Source organism: Spermophilus citellus (genome assembly GCF_964194105.1).
Source record: "Spermophilus citellus genome assembly, chromosome: 4".
In the NCBI taxonomy this organism is placed as follows: domain Eukaryota; kingdom Metazoa; phylum Chordata; class Mammalia; order Rodentia; family Sciuridae; genus Spermophilus; species Spermophilus citellus.
This window is the reverse complement of record NC_138185.1, coordinates 20,345,853-20,366,055: the sequence shown is the minus strand read 5'-3', so window position 1 is coordinate 20,366,055 and position 20,203 is coordinate 20,345,853. Positions and strand designations below refer to the sequence as shown.

Sequence of the window (20,203 nt, the reverse complement as noted above, 5' to 3'; positions counted from 1 at the left end):
TCCTTTTATTTTAGCCCAACAATCTTGGGCCCTGGCTCTTTTTTTCTATATCTTTGACCCCTCTGATGTGGGTATTGCAGTGTTGGACATACTCAAACATAATTTATATCCAAGGTTTGCAACATTGAACCTCCAAGTGAATTTTTCAAAATGAACTGTACTTTAAAACAATATTCAAAGAATGTATTTCTGTTAAATTACAGAAAACATTTAAATATTTGCTATTTATTTATTTGTTCATAATAATAGGATGGCTTGGTTTTATAAAGAGTGATTATCCAAAAGTATGCCAGTTGGGATTATCTGTGACTACTGTCTTCCATTTATTAGAGATAAGTGAAAATCAATTACATGTTCAAATTTCTTTCACAGTTATTTGGTTTTGTGGAATCTTAGTGCTGGGTGACCAATCCCACTTCTCTAATTTTTTTTTTTTGAGGTGATATTCACTAACATAAAATTAACCATTTTGAAAGGAACAATTCAGCAGCTGATAGTACATTTAGAGTGTCGTGCAACCAATACCTGTAGTTCCAAATTGTTTTCATTGCTCCAAAAGAAAACTCTTTATCTTGCAAGTGGTTGCTTTCTTGTCCTTCTGACCATCCTGACAACCACCAATCTGCATTTTTATCTCCATGTATCTACCTTTTCTAAACATTTCATATAAATGAAAGTTTATAATATATGACCTTTCATGTTGGCCTTTTCACTTAACATAATTTTTTAAGTCTCATTCCTCTTGTAGTGTCTACCAGAAATTCATTTCTTCTATGGTCAAATAATACTGTGCTGAGTGTATATACCACAGTTTGTTTATCCATTCATCAGTTGATGGATATTTGAGCTATTTGTGTCTTTAAACTAACGTCAGTAGTACTGCTGTGAACATGTGTCTACATGTATTTGCTTGAATAACAATTTTCATTTCTTTGGAGTATACACTGAAGAGTAAAACTGCTGGGCATATGGTAATTCTGTGTTTAACTTTTTGGCCAACTGCCATATTGTTTTCCACACCTCCTAAATTACTGGCAGGTACAGGGGTTCCAATTTATTCATATCCTTACGAGTATCTAAATGAAATGGGCAAGATTATCTTGCATCTAAGACCTGGTGTTGTGAGAATTAAATGAGAGGAACTATATAAAGTACTTTGTGAGCAAAAGCCGATATGCAGATTTTGTCATTAAAGTCTTCGTTTTATGCCGCAGTCTTGGCTGGGCACTGAATCACGCGCCACCACACACCTTGTAGATTCAAACAGCAATCTTTATTCCCTAACTCACACCGGCCTCTACACACGTTCTGGGGAAATCCCAGTTCTGCCGCCGCCCAATTCACCTACTCCACGAGGTTTTCTTTTCCAATACTTTCTGAATCTCAGAGAACTCAATGGGAACTCAAGGATCGGGTGTGCCTGAGGCAGCAGGATATGCCCTAGCCCGCCCCCCCCCCCCCCCCCCCCCCCCCCCGCAGGGTACACCTTAAACCTGGAACTTCCCTAAGCCCAAGAACGCCTTAAACCCAAATTATCCTAAACTGGGATACTTCCTAAAACCTGCAGGATACACCCTAAACCTGGATCCACCCTCGTCCTTGAGCAGGGTCACCTTTCTCAAACACACATGCAATGTCACAGCGAATATCCAAGGCAAGTCCATTTAACATGGGGTATGCTGGCAAGGAAATTTCGATGCGTCATTCCTACTTGGCAATGGCCCTCAGCAGTTTTACAGATGAGAGGGTGTGATTTATAAACCATGAGAGAAAATAGGCAATTTACAAGAAAACCTAATGTGTTCTCACCACCACTTAGAGTTTACATAACAGTTTTATGAGGAGCAGTTGCTGATACAAAAAGTAAGAACAACCATTCATGAGACATGCAGAACTGAACTATCTGAGAGCAGATACTGTTTCTTGTGACCTTTGGTGTACTTTCAGTAGTAAGAAATAATTAGCCTTAGATGGAGCATTGCTCCAAATCTATCTACCAAATTATAAAGGGCTAACAGTACCAATTTCATGATTTAAAGTACAGTAAAGCTAGTAATCCAAACAGTTTGGTGTTGGAATAGGTTGAACCAATCAATAGAGAATTCAGAAGTACACTCACACTAAGTAGTCATCTAATTTTCATAACCAAGATGTAAAGGTAATTCAAAGGAAAAGAATAGTAAGAGTCTTTTAAACCATTGGTACTGGAATAATTATTCATCTTAAAAAAACACCCTTGTTTGTGTGTGTATATGTGTGTATGTGTGAGATGCTGGGGATTGAACATGGGACAGCTCTACCATTGAGCTTCACTCCCAACCCTTTTTTATTTTTGAGTTAGAGTCTCTCTAAGTTCTTCAGGCTGGTCTTGAATTTGCAATCCTCCTGCCTTAGTAACCTAAGTCATTGGCTCATCTGCAAAAAAAAAAAAATCTTTGTTTTATAACTTATACTTTGTGCAAAGGTTAACTCAAAATGAATTTTAAACCTACATGTAAAGCCTAAAGTCTGAAATTTCTAGACGAAAACATAGAAGTTCCTTGTAACCTTGGGTTATACAAACATTTCTTATATATTACACTATTGAAGGAAAAAAAGCTGATAAATTAGGATTCATCAAAATTTAAAAACTACTGTTCTTCTAAAATACTTCAGATAACAGGTCATAGAGTGGAAGAAAATCTTTACAAAGCTCATGTTTTTTTTTGTTTTTTTTTTTGTTTTTTTTTTAAGAGAGAGTGAGAGAGAGGGGGACAGAAAGAGAGAGAGAATTTTAATATTTATTTATTTTTTCTTAGTTCTCAGCGGACACAACATCTTTGTTTGTATGTGGTGCTGAGGATCGAACCCGGGCCGCACGCACGCCAGGCGAGCGCGCTACCGCTTGAGCCACATCCCCAGCCCACAAAGCTTATGTTTAATGATGGATTTATATCCAGATTACATAAAGAACTCTCAAAACTCAATAATAGCCTTTCCTTTTGACAGTTTGTGACAACAGTGTGATGGTGCAAATTTCCAAAAAGAGGAAATTGTCATATGATGGTGTATCTTCACAGCTGAGTTGAGTGAGTTTCTCACTAGAAGTTTACTGAAGATGGCTATTCTGCAGTGAGGTCCAAGTGATCAACCAGCACAGCAATTATTATCTTAGCCTCTAGGATGCAAACCGTTCTTGTGAGAAGGAAACCGTTCTTGCAAATTGACAAATGTAATTCAGAAGAGATTTGGCTTCCCTGAGGGCAAGTAAAACTTTTTGCTGTAAGGGTAGCCTGCTAGAGTCTATGTTACAAAGTTGTAGAAGGGTTTACCATGCAGACCTACTGCAGGTCCTTGTGAAGAATGAGTCAAGGGCAACAAGGTCATAGTTCAGGGCAGCTTGCTCCTTTTTTTTTTTTTTTTTAATTATTGTTTGTTTGGTACCAGAGATTGAACCCAAGGGCATTTAGCCACTGAGCTACATCCTCAGCCCTTTTTATTTTGAGACGGGGTCTTGCTAAATTACTTAGGACCTAATTAAGTTACTAAGGCTGGCTCTGAACTCACAATTCTCCTGCTTCAGCCTCCTGAGTTTCTGGGATTAGAGGTGTGCTCCACTGTGCCCAACTCATGTCAGGGCAACTTTTAAGGATGAACTGAATCCATGAACTTTGTGGATAGTCCACGTAGGGGCCCTTATTAACTGCTATGTTAGTTAGCTTTTTGTAGCTGTGACCAAGATCTGACAAGAACAACTTAGAGGAAGAAAAGTTTATTTTGGCTCATGGTTTTAGAGGTTCAGTCCATGGTCAGTCAACTCCATAGTCTGGAACTGAAGTACAGCAGAACCTCATGGCAGAAGGATATAGTGGAAGAAAACTGCTCATATCTGACAACCAGGAAGTATGTGCGCGCGCGCGCGCACACACACACACACACACACACACACACAGAATCCAAGGAGTCAGGGATAGTATAATTCCCAAGAACACACTCCCAGTGACCTACCTCCTCTATCTGCCTACAGTTACCACCTATTAATTCATTCAAATTTTTAATCCAGGAAATGGATTGGGTAGACTATGTTAAATTCTTATAACCCAGTTATCTCACCACTGAGCATCTGTGTATTGTGTTACACATGAGCTTTTGGAGGACTCCTAATATGCAAACCATACCAGCCGCTATGTTGGTACTTACGCTTACTGGGCGCTGTTCAGATAGGGTGTGCTCAGCGTTAAAGTGAAGGTCATGCTGTGCTGGGACCAAGCAGTAATTGGCAGTAAGAAGCCCCTGTCTGATTGACCACTGAAAATCGTGGACCTGAAAGATGAGATGCACTCGACCACCTCATCTTTGGATGGGAGGTTAGGAAGCTAGAGCCATCTGCTATGCCCCAGCCACCGCAGAAGAGGGTCTCCTTGGCAGCTGGATCTGGAGTTTGAATATTACTTCAGAAAGACCTTAATAAAACCTTTTAAAAAGACAAGACAACACCAAGAAAACTCTGTCAATAATAAAACAAGCAACTCAGTTAAATTAGAATAGACATTGTACTAAAGAAGATATGCAAATAAGCCTATGAGAAGATGTTTAGTATTATTAGGGAAATACAAATAAAACCACAGTAAGTTACCATTACAGACTTATTTGTATGGCAAACAATATAGACCATACCAAATATTGGTGAGGAATATGAAAGAACTATTGATGGGAATGTTAACTGGATAATAATTTTGGAAAACAGCTTGGCAGTTTCTTAAAAAGATTAACATATCTATCTATGATTGAGTCATTCCCTCCCACTATAGGAGCATATATCCATTCAAAGATTTGCACAGGAGTTCATAGCAGTTTTATTTGTAATGTCCAGAACTTGGAAACAAATGTCTGTTAATAGGTAGCTAGGATATTCATGAAGTGGAATACTATTCAACAATAAAAAGGAATAAAAAATAGATACATACAAAAATGTAGATAAATTTGAAAATAACTGCTTAGTAGAAGGGAAAAGCTGCAAAGCACACAATGAATGATTTTATTTCTATAAACTCCAGAAAGTGCAAGCTAATCTATAGTGACAGCAGATCAGTGGTGGGTTAGGGAAGGGGGCAAAGAGGAATGGGAGGAAGATTACAAAGGTGCATGAGGAGATTTTGGGGTGATATATGTTTGACTATCTTGATTATGGATATAGTTCACAGATTTGTCCTTATGTCAGAATTGATCAGATTGTACACTTTAAATAGGTGCAGTATAAACATACCTCTGAACAACTATACCAAACTGGTGCAGAGCACAGAGCATTTCTGTGAGGTTACATTATGGGGCTTGAAGATGTGCATGTTCCCTTGCCACCTATTCTTTCAGTCACTGGCAATGAGGAGTAGATGGACACAAATGAATTGAATTTAGGCATGAAAACCCATGCTAAAGTGAAATACCATTTAGGCTTTGAAAACTGCCTCTATTTTTATAGAGTGTGATTAGTACATCTGAATTATTTCATGTTGTTTCTCTGTCTAAATAATATTTATAAAACAAGGCCTTCTGTGGCATATCACATTCTCAGATAGGCTCAGCCTCAACAAAGATGCTTTGAAATTGGTACAGTGGTTCCTTGTTAATGTCTTTTGTTCCCCAAATGAACATGCTCAGGTGAAGGTGATGGTTGACTCAGGAGACCGGAAGCGAGCCATCAGTTCTGTGTGCAGCTACATTGTGTACCAGTGCAGTCGGCCAGCTCCTTTTCACTCCCGGGATCTGCACTCCATGATAGTGGCAGCTTTTCAGTGTCTGTGTGTCTGGCTGACAGAGCACCCTGATATGCTTGATGAAAAGGTGAGTTTATTCAATTTTAAAACATTAAGTAGAAACAGAAATGTATGTCGGCCAATGCCTTGTATAAGAGAATATATAAATTTAAATACAATGTCACACTTTTAATATACTTGTTAGATTTTAATAGAACTCTTCTTATTTTGAGCACAACATATAGACTGTTGTCATACTTCTAGTTGGTTGCAAAGTAACCCACAGAGAAGTTCTTTTAAAAAGGAGACTTGCCTGATTTATCTGACCTATCAATATTGTTCTTACTGAAAGGTTAGTATCCTGGAAATAGCTAGTAAACACTTTGAGCACCTATTACCAAAACAGGAAGGGCAATTGATTTCCTAGCCTGGAATGCTAGAGCACAGCACAGCTTATCTGTAAAGATTGCTTTTATCTAAAAGTTTTACTTCACAGATATTTTTTTCACTTTTCAGTAGACACATATATCTAGTGTAGTTTCCATGCCATTAGTCCTTATAGGAAAGCAGGCATTATAAGAATTCAGTGAAAGTAAAAGAAGAGCTATCACAGTTAGTTTTTATAGAGATCTTTATATAATTTAAAAATATTATTGTTGATAAAATCGAAGTCACTTTTCTGCACACCTATAATCCTTTTGACTCAAGAGGCCAAGGCAGGAAGATTGCAAGTTTGAGATCAGCCTTAGCAATTTAACGAGACCCTGTCCCAAAATTAAAAATAAAAAGGACTGGAGATATAACTCAGTGGTAAAATCACCTGGATTCAATTCCTAGTACCCTCCCCCCACAATAAAATCTTAGTCATAATTCATTGGATTCGTCAAAGGGGAATGAAGGGGAAAGGTAGGGATGGGAATAGGAAAAAACAGTAGAATGAATCGGACATAACTTTCCCATGTTCATATGTGAACAGCTTGGTGTGCTAGTGCACAACTATAATCCAAGTGACTCAGGAGGCTGAAGTACGAGGATCACAAGTTCAAGACCAGCCCTGTGGATGTAGCTCGATGATAGAATGCCCTGAGGTTCAGTTCCCATTACTGCCCTCACTGCCCCCCAAAAAAGTTGATCACTCATTAACTTCCCTTTGATATATTAGATAATCTGATATGTCTTAAGCTATCCAAAGTTTTGAGTTACTATTCTCTTTCATGTTTTATGATCCATGATAATTTTTAAGAAATTATGACTGATACAATTGAATTGAATTGAATTTTAATTAGTATCTACTCTCTAAACCTGCAAATTTAGTTTTTCGAAGAGAAATTTGGAGGAGAGGTATAAGATTTATTATGTTACTATGATATTAATTTTTACCTATTAAAGAAAATTAGAACCTGAAGCTCCACCACCAAAATACAACCACTGTTAGCATTTTTATATACTCCTTGTTTTCTCATAAGAAAGGTGTATTATAAAAATTGTTCTGCCTTTCCTGCTCTTAGGACTGTCTTAAGGAAGTACTGGAGATTGTGGAACTGGGTATCTCAGGAAGTAAGTCCAAGAACAGTGAGCAAGAGGTCAAGTACAAAGGAGATAAGGAGCCAAACCCTGCATCTATGAGGGTAAAGGATGCTGCTGAAGCCACCCTGACATGGTATGAAAGTGACTGCCAAGGACTGAGCCTGGAAATTAGATAGGGTTAGCAGTGATCCCTGCCTGTTTCATCTCTTCCACAGTTGTTCAGCTCCTTTAGGATACTTTCTCCAAAAATAAAATGGAAAGGGAGATATATATATATATATAAATATATTAGATATATATATATATATAAATATATTAAATATATATATATATATTAAACCTGTGTTTTAGATCAAAAGAAACCAGGAACTTGGGGTGAAGAGTTTGGGTCCTTGTTTTTCTATACTGGTTGATGTTAATTCGTGTCAGGTCATGTTGGAGCTAGAATGGACCTTGGAGAGACTTATTCTCCCCCCTCAGTTTGATAGCTGAGTCCAGAGAGGAGAGGTGTCTGTCTATGGTCACAGCATCAGATCTCCTGCTCCCCAGTTCCATGGTCATGATCTCTGCTCTATCATTTATATTATGTCATAGGTTCATCCAGCCAGGATTTATTAACTTCCTATAAAGAACTGACAGTGGATTGCAAAGATAAATCAGATTCAGTTACTACTGGATAGTAGGGAGGATAAATTATGAACACAAATTGCTGTAATATTAGGTGGGTACTTAGTGTTCCAAGAGAAGAGGTACAAAGAAAGTGCTGGGGTGTTGGAAAGAAGAAATGAGTACTTCCTGATATTGGGAAATCAAAGCAACATCCCTAGGGAAAATGACATGGAAACTGACTCTGAGCTGTCAGCCAGATTATGGGGCAGTTAAGAAGGTGCCAAGATGGCTGTGTCAGTGTTTTGGTAGTAAAGGAATAAAGAAAAAGGCTGGTGGTGCAGATCATTAAGTGGGGAAGATTACATGGAGTCACAGGAGTGATGAATAGAAGGGGCTTAGAAAAGGACAGGTATGAAGTGAAGATCTAGAAAAATGTAAAAGTAGGAAGAAGGAATGTCTAGCCAGTGTGGGGTGGCTTGTTTTGGTCTTAGTAAAGTGGCAAGTAAGACTGTTTGAAGATTTGTATGTAAATCAACCCCTCCCCAAATCCCAGCAGGCTAGGCAGACACCATAGTACATGCCTGTAATCCCATTGACTCAGAGAGCTGAGGCAGAAGGATTGCAAATTTGAGGTCAGCCTTGACATTTAGCAAGACACCCATCAACTTAGCAAGATGCTGTCTTTAACTAGAACTGGGGATATAGCTCAGTGGTGAAGCATCTCTGAGTTAAGTTCTCAGTACTTAAAATAAAAATATAAATGAATAAATAAATAAATAAAACAAGATCCCAGCAGCCTTTGGGTGTTTGTGGTCTTACTTGGGGTATGTATAGTGAAGTTGGATTTGTTTTTGTTCCTCCTGAGCTTAGGTCATTCAGTAAATTTTAAACAGGATGCTTGCTTTAGCTAAATCTTGGTCTTTTTATATAATGCTGGACTTCCAGTGACTTCCTCTGTGGAGGTTTTGCTAATAGCTAGAAGATCATAAAAATGTGAGTGCAGCTAAAGCTTATGTAGATAATAATAGGAGTTCAGAGAAGAGCCTTGGGTAACCTTAAAGTGTCACAGAATTAGGCATGTGCCTTGCAGAGGAAAAGGATATGGGAAGAAATGGGAAGGGCATCTCTCATTGGAAGTTCTTCATGATACTAATAAGTTTGCTGCATCCTAGCCTGGGTGGGATTTTCCTTTGAGAGCATGATTACCAGTGAGAATTGGATACGTGCTCAGGGTAAGTGGAGCACTGGGTGCTTCTCCCCAATCTAGACAGCAGTTATTTAGATAGCTCATCTCTTTTTCTTCTTCTCTCCTGTCTCTGCTGGAAGCTCCACCAGTGGTTTCTCTGGTTGCCAGTCTTGAAGAAGATACAGAATTATTCTGTTATCATGGAAAATGCCCACAGCCAAATCTCTCTATTCTGTCATGGTTGCTGCTTTGTCAGTATCATCACTATTTCTGGTTATATAAACACAGAATTTGACTTTTTCTCTGATTTATCTCTCATTCCTCACATGAGGCCAGCAGTTGAATCCAACAGACTTGACTTTTGTAAAATATTCTCTCTGCCCCCTCTAGTCTCAGATAGCATCCTACTCCAGGCCGTCTTTTCTTCTTGCCTGGTTTTCTTGTTTTCAGTATCATAATCCTTTCTGTTTATCTTGCCAAACTCCTCATCTGTAAGCATAGTTTTTATTCTGTAGCTTGAGTGATTGAAAATCTTAAGTAGGTATCTTTTCTGCCATGTTGTCTGAATTTCAAGAGGACTAATCTTTCTCATTACTGCTTCCCAGCACACCCCTGCCATGGTCGTGTTACTTGTGAACTGGGCATGCTCTTACATGCTTATGCTCCTCTCCTGAACTTCAGGCTCTCTCTCTTCCCTTGGCCACATCCTCCACTATTCAATGCTTACATCAAATCTAGCTACCTTCCTTCAACCTTTGGGTTATTCTTCTGAAGGAAGACTGCTTTTTGCACCTCTGTGCTCTCTGTCTGACCCTATCACACAGCATGGAATTCTATATTGTCATCATTATTCCAGTTATATTTGATACATACTACTGTTGTTGCCCCAGTCTGGGTAGAGGCCAGATTTCTGTCTTCAGTAATTTAATGAGTTTGTCCTGTGTGTTCTAATCAAAATCATTGATAAAAATATTGAAGAGACAGACTCACAAAGCATATCAGCAGATAATTTCCTTAAGGTTCACATGGATTTTTAAATCATAGCTACAAGTTTATCATGACACACTGTCAAATACTGTGATTGCAGGGATAATTGCTCACTTTTCCAGTCAAGTTACTGTCAAAAGAGAAAATGTGGGTAGGCTGGTATGGTTGCATCTCAGTGATCTATTCCTTTTTTAGGACCTATTTGATAATATCTTAGGTTCTTACATGGAACACAAGCTCAGTTGGCCTGTATGCTTTGTGTAATCCATCTTTGTCCAGTTTTAGAACCAAAGCCATGTTTTCTCATTAATGATTTCCTGATACTTCACCTGTTTTCCCCAAATTAGTAGAGGCCTGAACTGATCAATTCTCTTGGTCCTTGGAATTCTTAAGATAGTCCTTCTTGGGGGTAGGGGTTGTGGCTCAGTGGTAGAATGCTTGCCTTTCACATGTAAGGCACTAGGTTCAATCCCCAGCACCACATATAAATAAATAAAGGCATTGTGTCCATCTACAACTAAAACAATAAAAAAAAAAAAGATAGTCCTTCTAGGATGTGAGAGAATGGAAGGAAAACATCTGTTGAGCCACATTGTCTTCCATTGTCAGGGATCTTTGGGTTCTAGCCTTAGAATGAGAGGAGAGGCCACTCAGCTCATGTTGGAGTGATAAAAGGTCAGATGACATTAGAACCGCAGGATAGAGCCTTTATATTTTAATTACAAGATACTTTTCCCTGAGCTTCAATTTCTTATTATAAATGGGAAAAACAATGATACCTATCTCAGGGTTGTTAAGATACTACATGAAACAATGTATATACAGTGCCTAGAACATTACTTTCCACAGAGTAAGAGCTATGTTCAGTTATTGTTATTTTTTCATTGAGTACTTGTAGAAATCTCTATAAATGTTTCTGAATATTAAGACTTGATCAGTTGAATTCCAGCTTATAGAAAATTTTTCCATATAGTTTTTGATTTAGTAATTACATTAGTTCTGTGAGATGTAACTATTAGTGCCTCAAGTTTCCTATCTGTAACATGAGTATGTATCTACTCCTGCTCACACAGGGAGAAAGCAGCAGCTCTTGGTTTCTGTTATCTATCTCTTCTGAGCCTGAGTTTTGTTATCAGAAAAGTGAGGGGGTTTGGCTGATCTTTAGCCCTTTTCTAGGCCTATAATACTTAGCTAGAATAGTCCTGAAGCCTGGAGCATACAGGTAGAATTAAAAAATCTTTGGGAGTTTCATGATTTGGAAGTGTGGTTAGTATGTTCCTGGGGTAGCAAATTCTGAGAGAAATCAGTTTTCAAGAGATTTTATTGGAAAGTCCTCTTTGTATAAATCCCTATGGGGGAATGGAGAAAGCAGGACTAGGCAAAGGAGGAACTGAACTGGGATGCAATTGCAGCAAAATACTTTGGAACTCACTTGGCCCTTCAGCGTTCTCTCAAGCTGAGATGAGGGGGCATGGACTCTATAACCCTGAGTCAACTATTCGTTGGACTGGAGCTCATGAAGGAGTGTTTCTTACTGGCCAAGGGCAAGTCCTAGAAAGCGACTCAGCTGAGAGCTGTGGCCACATCTCCCTGCAACTGGTGGAATGGGCCTTTCAATCTTAGAGGGCACAATCTGGACAGCACACCATGATATTCACCACAGGGAGCAAATCTGACCTGTAAAGAGGAAGGCCATGGCCACTTACAATTCAGAGGAGCAGAAGGACACATGGATGTGTGAAGAAAACTTTACAAATTTGTTTTGGGAATTAACTGTTCTCTATTTCATTCTCCATAGTATTATGCAGTTGCTTGGTGCATTTCCTTCACCCAGTGGTCCTGCCTCTCCTTGTAGTCTGGTGAATGAGACCACTCTGATCAAATACTCCAGGCTGCCAACTATCAACAAGCATAGTTTCCGGTACTTTGTCTTGGATAACAGTGTTATCCTAGCAATGCTGGAGCAACCTCTTGGAAATGAGCAGAGTAAGTTGTAGCACTTTCAGACTTCTCTAGTGCTAAATCAATGTGTTTGTCATTTCTGTGAGCAAAGGAAAAGACTGAATTCTAAGTATTTATGCGTTTGTCAGAAGGATTTAGAACTATGTGGCAATAACACCTGAGAAATAAATTTTTTTAAAAAGTAAATTTAAAAAAAATAAGAGAAACTGAACAGGTTTGACTCTACATTTGAAATAAAAGAAGAAAATAAAGAGGATCTGAGAGTTGGGGTTTGTGGCTTAGTGGCAGAGTACTTGCCTAGCACTCGTGAGGCACTGGGCTCAAGCCTCAGCACCACATAAAAATTAATTAAACAAAGACATTGTGTCCATCTACAACTAAAAAAAAAAAAAAAAAAGGATCTGGGTTATAAGGAAGCCCCTCCTGAATTCTTTTTTTTTAAATATATATATATATATATATATATATATATAGTTGTAAATGGGCCTTTATTTTATTTATTTATACATGGTGCTGAGAATCCAACCCAGGGCCTCACATATGCTAGGCGAGCACTCTATACCACTGAGCCACAACCCCAGCCCCCTCTCCTGAGTTTCCACACATATATTCTCTGTCCCTGAACTTTTGCCAGAGGAAACAGTGCCTGCCTGGGCTGGGCAGCTGTACACGGAGCCATGACTATAACACCAACACTGCAGACACCCAATCTACTTCATGAATTGTTGTTCCCAACATTAGAAAGTTAGAGTATTAGTTAGGATAGCATTTCCCAAAGATGTGTGTGTACCACAGGAGGTAAGTGAGATGATGTTGGTTAAAGCATTGGTGAACATTATTTTATGTCTTTTTAAAGATGTGTTTGTTTTTCTTTAATTTTTAATTTGTTTTAATTAGTTATACATGACAGTGGACTGCATTTATGCACTTTGATATATATATATATATAGATAGATAGATAGATAGATAGATAGATAGATAGATATAGATATATAGATGGGATATAATTTATCATTTTTCTGCATGTGCATGTTGTGGAATCACATTGGTCATGCAGTCACATCTATACATAAGGCAGTAATGTCTGTTTCGTTTTATTATCCTTTATCTCCACATCTCCTCCCCTTCTCTCCCTTCAGTTCTCTCTACCTAATCTAAGGTAACTCTCTTCTTCTCTAGTGCCCCCCCCCCCTTATTGTGAATTAGCATCCACATATTAGAGAAAACATTTGGTCTTTGATTTTTTGGGGATTGGCTTATTTTGCTTAACATGATATTCTCCAACTTCATGCATTTACTGGCAAATGCCGTAATTTCCTTCTTTAAAGCTGAGTAATATTCCATTGAATATATATATATACCACATTTTTAAAGATATGTTTTAAAGATACATAATTAGCACACCAAGTTTCATGGTTTTTCCATTTAAAGTAGAGATTTACAGTTTCCTTTTTCATTAAATTTAAGTTAAAAATTAGGAGTGGTTGGTACAAAGTAAGCTCATAGTACTCATTATACTTGGGTATGGCAGAAACCACAAAGGGAATACACAAAGGATTGAAGTTTAGGAAACACTGAGCTAGGACTTTGGTTATGAGAAGTTCTGCAGTTGTTTAAAAAAAAAAAAAAGTTGTTTTTTAAAAAAATGATTTGTTGTCTGAAATAAAAACTTTACACAAACATTTTATTCTAGATGATTTTTTCCCCTCTGTCACTGTGCTGGTCCGGGGGATGTCTGGAAGACTTGCTTGGGCACAACAGCTTTGCCTTTTACCCAGAGGAGCAAAAGCAAACCAGAAGGTATCCATCACAAGTTACAGGGAAGTGACTGCTGAGGAGTATGGGGGTGGGGTGGGGGGGTTAAAGGTTAAATAGCATTCCAACAAAAATCAATGATATAATCAATATTCTGATCCCTGTCCAGGTCCTCAGTCAGTGGGTTCACATCATAATTGCTTTAGGAACCTGGAATTCCAGGTCTACAGAATTAGTTTTTAAAGGCATCTTTAAGGCAGTTGTATTTTCCAAAAGCTTTCCAGGTGATTCAGACTTCCACTTAGGAATAATAAAGACTACTATTCTGAGCCATTGAAACCTACTAGGGAACAGCCAATTCCTATCAGTCCCAATTTACATTTACAATTCCCAGGGTTTTCTATTCAATTTAAAATAAAATAAAAGATACATACGATAAAAAAAAATTGCCAGACTTTTGATATATATATATAGCAATAGGACTTAGTTTCAAAATGTTTTACCTGATTTATTACATGTAATTGGTAATAAATTGTATTTAATACAATCTTTTATGACATTTATAATTGGATAATAAGGAAAAAAATTAAATCAACTATACTCTCCAGAGGGAGATAGCTCCAGGTAATGTTTTAGTGAATTTCCTTTCAATCTCTTTCTATAAATAGTTACACTTAAATAGGACTAAAGTCATTTGGTATACTGCTTTTTTCATGTATTACTTGGAAGATTGTACTTATATTACTGAGAATTATACCCATAAAATTGGAGCATGTGCCTAAAATCATATAACATCCTAGATGACTCTTAGATGAACTGTTTGTTACCCTGTGATGAGCAGATCACATTCTGTCAGCAGCTCTGTAAGCCTTTAAGATTGAAGCAGAAGGGAATCAGGAAGGGAACTAAAATTTATTGTAGCTCAATATATACCATGTATACATTCATGCAAGGTTTTAGAGCCTTGAAGACCTAGATTTGGTACCCATACTTTCCTAATTAAGCCACTTAAGGTTCTAATTGAACTCACTTTCTAGAGATGCCCCCAGGGAACTGAACTTCTACTTTATTATATGGAGTGATTTGAGAGTTCTTGGAGAAGAAGGAAGTTTGAGTCTTAAAGTTCTGAAATGTCTCACTCTTTGGCTTATCACTGAATGTGGGAGATTCAGGCTTGGGCTATAGAGGTCTACAGCCCATTCATCAGTCATAAAATATACAATATCTACAATGGACAATTTTAGAAAAATAAAATAAAAATGAGTTTGCAGGTATGCAGGCTGCCTGTCTTTACCCTCAGTTGTATCATTTGTGGATTCTCTGTGAGTTTTTATGACATATAATCCTAAGGAAACACAGGTATCAAAGCAAAACAGGGAAATGCATGTCATTACAGATGGGTATTAGATCATATGCAAGAAACATAACATTCTTTGTATTATTTTAACAGCTATTTGTGCCTGAACCTCGCCCAGTTCCTAAAAATGATGTTGGATTTAAGTATACTGTGAAACATCGGCCATTTCCTGAAGAGGTGGACAAGATACCTTTTGTGAAAGCAGACCTGAGTATTCCGGATTTGCATGAAATTGTCACTGAAGAAGTAAGATAAATTACTTCTAGCAGTTGTTAAGGGTGTCGATATGAACATTCATGGGGGAGTGCATCTTTTAAAATATAAAATTAAGGATTTAAGGATAGAACCCAGGGTCTTTCATATGCTAGGTAAGTGGTTACCACTGAACTTTGTTCTCAACCCTGAACATTCTTAAATGACTTTTGCGTTTAAGACTGACTTTAGTGTTATGGGTGGTGATTCATAAGATGGCTTGGGTCTCTGATATCCAGGAGGCAAGACAAATGTAAATTGGGACTGATAGGAATTGGCTGTTCCCTAGTAGGTTTCAATGGTTCAGTGATAAGATTGGACACTGGTACTGGAGGATTTTTGGAGAAGGGGAACCAGTTCAGAGACCAACTGATAATCCAAGAGGAAAAGGAAGGATTGTCACTGAAAGAAGTTTAATATATATTGTGTATTGTGAAGGTAGATTCAAGCAATCTTGGGTTAATGAGGAAAGGGAAGGAGCCAAGTAGTTTTAGGTCTTGAGCTTGAGTGATAAAGAGATATTGGTGTAACATACAGAAATACGGGTGTTAGGAAGAAGATAGGTTTGGGAGGATGGGAAAAGTTTTAGTTTAAGATTAATTTAGATAATTAGACTAAGTAACTGGTCTCTTAAATCAAGAGAGAAGAACCTTGGGTCTCAAGAAGTAAGTGACAGAGGTATTTTAGGTAAGAAAACAAATGGGTAGAAATGGAGGAAAGGCTACTCTGTCAATGCTGGAGAGATCAAGGAGAAGGAGGAATAATATAAAATCCTGAATTTTGGCATGAAAATGTAGGTGACCTTTGAGAAAAGCTTCAAAGGTGTGTGAGGTGGGATGCAGAAATTGAGGGGTTGGGGATTGAATGGTTAATGAGGGTGAGGCAGTGAATATAAATTACATTATTAACACAAAAAGGGAGGGTATAGAATGGGTAAGATCATGAAGAAATTACTGAGCTAAGGAAAGGCCAAAATGGGAGGAGTATTTCGTGCTTATGGAGAAGGCATGAGGAGAAGGCATGGAGATTTAAGCTTAGTTGGGAAACAGAAGCCAGAAGTGGCATGGAAAAATATGAGGAGGGGTTAAATGTCCCTTGGTGATAGTGAGACACAACCTCAGGGAGTGCAGGAAGGAAATTTAGGATTAAGAGTGGGAATTTCAGAGTTACAGCCTTTAAAGTAGGTTACATCTATGGTTCAAGATATGCTGATAGGTGGTAAGTTGTAAAGTTTGAGGAGGTTGTTGAGTTAAGCCAGAAGGTTAGAAGGATTGTTACTCACCAGAGGATGGAAATTTAAAATAGGATTGATCAGAAGGGAAGGAAGGGGTCAAGGAATCCATGTGGATAAGATTTTTAAAAATGAGACCAGCTGGGCATGGTGGTGCTTGCCCGTAATTTCAGTTCCTGAGGAGGCTGAGGCAGGAGGATGGCAAGTTTGAGCCCAAATCCTGTTTCAAAATAGAATTTAAAAAGGACTGGGATGTAACTCACTGCTTGCCTAGCATGTGTAAGGCCTTGGGTTCAGTTCCTAGTACTGGGGGGCACCTAGGAGACACTCAAAATAACAAGAACATAAGATGATGCCAGGCGTGGTGGCACATGCCTGTAATCCCAGTGACTCTGGAGGCTGAGGCAGGAGGATCACGAGTTCAAGCCAGCCTGAGCAAAAGTGAGGTGCTAAGCAACTCAGTGAGATCCTGCCTCTAAATGAAATACAAAATAGGTCTGGGGATGTGGCTCAGTGATTGAGTGCCCCTTAGTTCAATCCTTGGCACCCCCTTCCCCTCCCCACCCACAGAAAAAGATAAGGTGCAGGATGAAGATAGATAGTGATCTGGAAGTGGAGGTAGAAGCAACAATTCTGTCCCTTTTCCTGCCTATTTGAAGAGGAGCAGAGATGGAATGATATTATTTACAGCCAGGAGATGAAGGAGCAATTATGAGGCATTGGGGAAGTGTTTTTGGTGTAGTTTTAACTTTGTAACATGTTTGCTTAATTATATGCTCTATTTTGAACTGAAATACAATATTGATCATTGAAAATTATCTTCATTTTCTTTGTTACTTTTAACTTTATTTAAAATTAAGAGTAACCCGATTATTTTTATAATAGTTCTTCCAAACCGAAATATTTGCTTTATTTCAGTTAGAAGAGAGACATGAAAAATTAAGGAGTGGCATGGCCCAGCAGATTGCTTATGAGATACACCTTGAGCAGCAGAGTGAGGGAGAACTGCAGAAGAGAAGCTTTCCTGACCCCATTACGGATTGCAAGCCCCCACCACCTGCCCAGGAATTTCAAACAGCCCGCCTTTTCCTCTCACATTTTGGATTTTTGTCTTTAGAGGCATTGAAGGTAATTTTCATGAAGTTTAATCAATAAGTATATTCATAAGTTAATATTCAGCTTGTGATAACTATAATATTTTTATGAAGATAGAAGAAAAAAATTTAAGACTAATTACAGACTTACACTGCATGAAAGTAGATGAAATTCAATAGAGAGTGAAATTCAGTAGGTTATATAGCATGAGCTCCAGGACAATTCACCCCCTCATCTCATTCAGAGTTCTAAGGGGACAACTTTGATAAAATACCTAGCTCTGAGTTTCCTTGGTCAATACAGGACCCATGTTGCACATATAAGTGAAATCTACAGATAATTAGAAAAGGAATGTTAAAAATCTTCCCATAGTCAACTTTATTATGGTAAGTATGGGTTATAATTGTTTCAGTTCATTTATGTTACTTTTAAAAAGAATAAGGCTAATTCTATAATATGTAAGCCACGTTCTTCTTGTGTCGTATGGTTGGTTAAGGTCAGACTTCTAGGTTTATGTCCTGGTATCACTGCTTGTCAGCTATGTGGTCTTGAATGACTGGCTTTCTCAGTTCCTTACTTGTAAGGTGGGAATGATAATAGTATCCATCTCTTCAAATGAAGATTAACACATGTAAAATTCTTCAGGTAGTACTTAACACAAAGTAAGCCAACTCTAAGATAAATATTGCCTTTATTCTTAATTCCATTATTTTTAAACAATTTATCTTTAAATAGTATTTAAATCATCTTTAAAATACTATCCTTGTTTTTTAGATACAGAAATAAGCTTTAAAATGTGTAATAACTTGTTTAAAGGTAGATTGGGAGTTTATTCTAAGGCCTGTTTGTTTTGAAAAGTACAACTGAAGATTGTGAGGCAAGATATTATTTATTGCCAAGGTTGTCCTCTGCTCTTACACCTCCCTAGCAACTATCGGGCCACAGGCCATTTAACTTTTCTAGGAAAGCAGGACGACATTACTGTGTGATTTTTGGATTTTAGCATGAAGAGAGAAAATATTTTACCACTGTAGAAAACTGAGTTTGTGATGGTGAATATGAACATAAAGTCTCTTAAAATGCAGAATAAAAGAGCAGAAAGAGGAAAATAATAAGAAATACAGTGGTAAACAGGGAAGGCAAGAAGCACAGATCCAGCATACAAATGACTAGTGATATTCCTAGTAGGAAAAACTGAACAGAGTAGAGCAGTAAATAAAAATATGGTAGAAGAAAATCATTATATCTTGTGATGAGGACTCCTAATAGCCCTTCCCCTGAGATTGTGATTTTTCCATTCATGCTTTCTATATTGAAATTTTTAAGCTTTCAAGAAAATTTTCAGCTAGGCGTGGTGGCACACACCTGTCATCCCAACTCCTTGGGAAGCTGAGGTAGGAGTATCACAAGTTCAAGATCAGCCTGGGCAACTTAACCCTATTTCAAAATAAAATAATAGGAGCTGAAAATGTAGCTCAGTGGTAGAGCACTTGCGTAGCATGCTTGAGGCCTTAAGTTTAATCCCCAGCTCTGCAAAAAAAATAATAATAATAACAGTTTTCTTCTGTATGTGAACATAGGGAAAAGTCAAGAAAGGCACCTGGTTTATTTTATGAATGTTAGCATATTTCTAATTATAAACATGACAGCACATACAGAAACAAACAAGTACAAATTAGTCTTACTTATGAATATGTGTATAAAAGTATATAAGTGAATGCTGGCTAAATTTTGAATTAATAACATGTTAAGTGAATGATCTTGCCAGGCACAGTGGCACATGCCTATAATCCCAGTGACAAGGGAGGCCGAGGCAGGAGGATCTTGAGTTCAAAGCCAGCCTCAGCAATGGCGAGGCACCAAGCAACTCAGTGATACCTGTCTCTAAATAAAATACAAAATAGGACTGGGGATATGGCCCAATGGTTAAGTACCCCTGAGTTTTATCCCTGTACCAAAAAAAAAAAGTGAATGATCTTCCATGACCAAAATTTATCCTAGCAGCTCAAAGAGAAATAATTCTTGCAAAATATTAGTAAAATTTTTAAGAAAACCACTGATTCTGTAGGCAGATCAGTTAATAAAAATGCATCAGTGTTTAATACACTAACATTCTGATTAAAAAAAAATATATAGGACTATTAGTGTAGGTCCTTATTAAAGATCTCTCTGAAGGGAGCCCAGGAGCAAACTGGAGGCACCTTTTATAAAAATCAGAAGTAATGTCTTCTTTGATTACTATTTAACAACAAGGAATTAAAAAAAAAATTTTTAGTTTTTGATGGAACTTTATTTATTTATTTATATATGATACTGACAATCGAACCCAGTGCCTCACACATGATAGGCAAGTGCTTTACCACTGAGTCACAAACCCAGCCAATGAGGAATTTTTAATGAATGAATCTTTTAAAACTTTTTGGTCTTAAGTAATTATAAATTAATAGGAAATTGTAAAATAAAAGTGCAGGGAGATCTTCCCCGAGGACAGTATCATATTTAACTATAGT

At 37.7% G+C, this 20,203-nt stretch overlaps 1 protein-coding gene across 10 annotated transcripts in view; it reads left to right on the top strand.

Moving 5' to 3' along the window:
• RALGAPB (Ral GTPase activating protein non-catalytic subunit beta) overlaps nt 1–20,203 on the top strand; it is a 108,314-nt gene that overhangs the window by 58,429 nt on the left and 29,682 nt on the right. For all 10 annotated transcript variants that reach the window (XM_081293113.1, XM_081293112.1, XM_081293116.1 and 7 more), the window contains 6 exons: nt 5,638–5,820; nt 7,241–7,392; nt 11,840–12,027; nt 13,697–13,803; nt 15,209–15,361; nt 17,517–17,726. In XM_081293113.1, the coding sequence (XP_081149239.1) occupies nt 5,638–5,820; nt 7,241–7,392; nt 11,840–12,027; nt 13,697–13,803; nt 15,209–15,361; nt 17,517–17,726 (993 nt within the window). The remainder of the gene's footprint in view (nt 1–5,637; nt 5,821–7,240; nt 7,393–11,839; nt 12,028–13,696; nt 13,804–15,208; nt 15,362–17,516; nt 17,727–20,203) is intronic.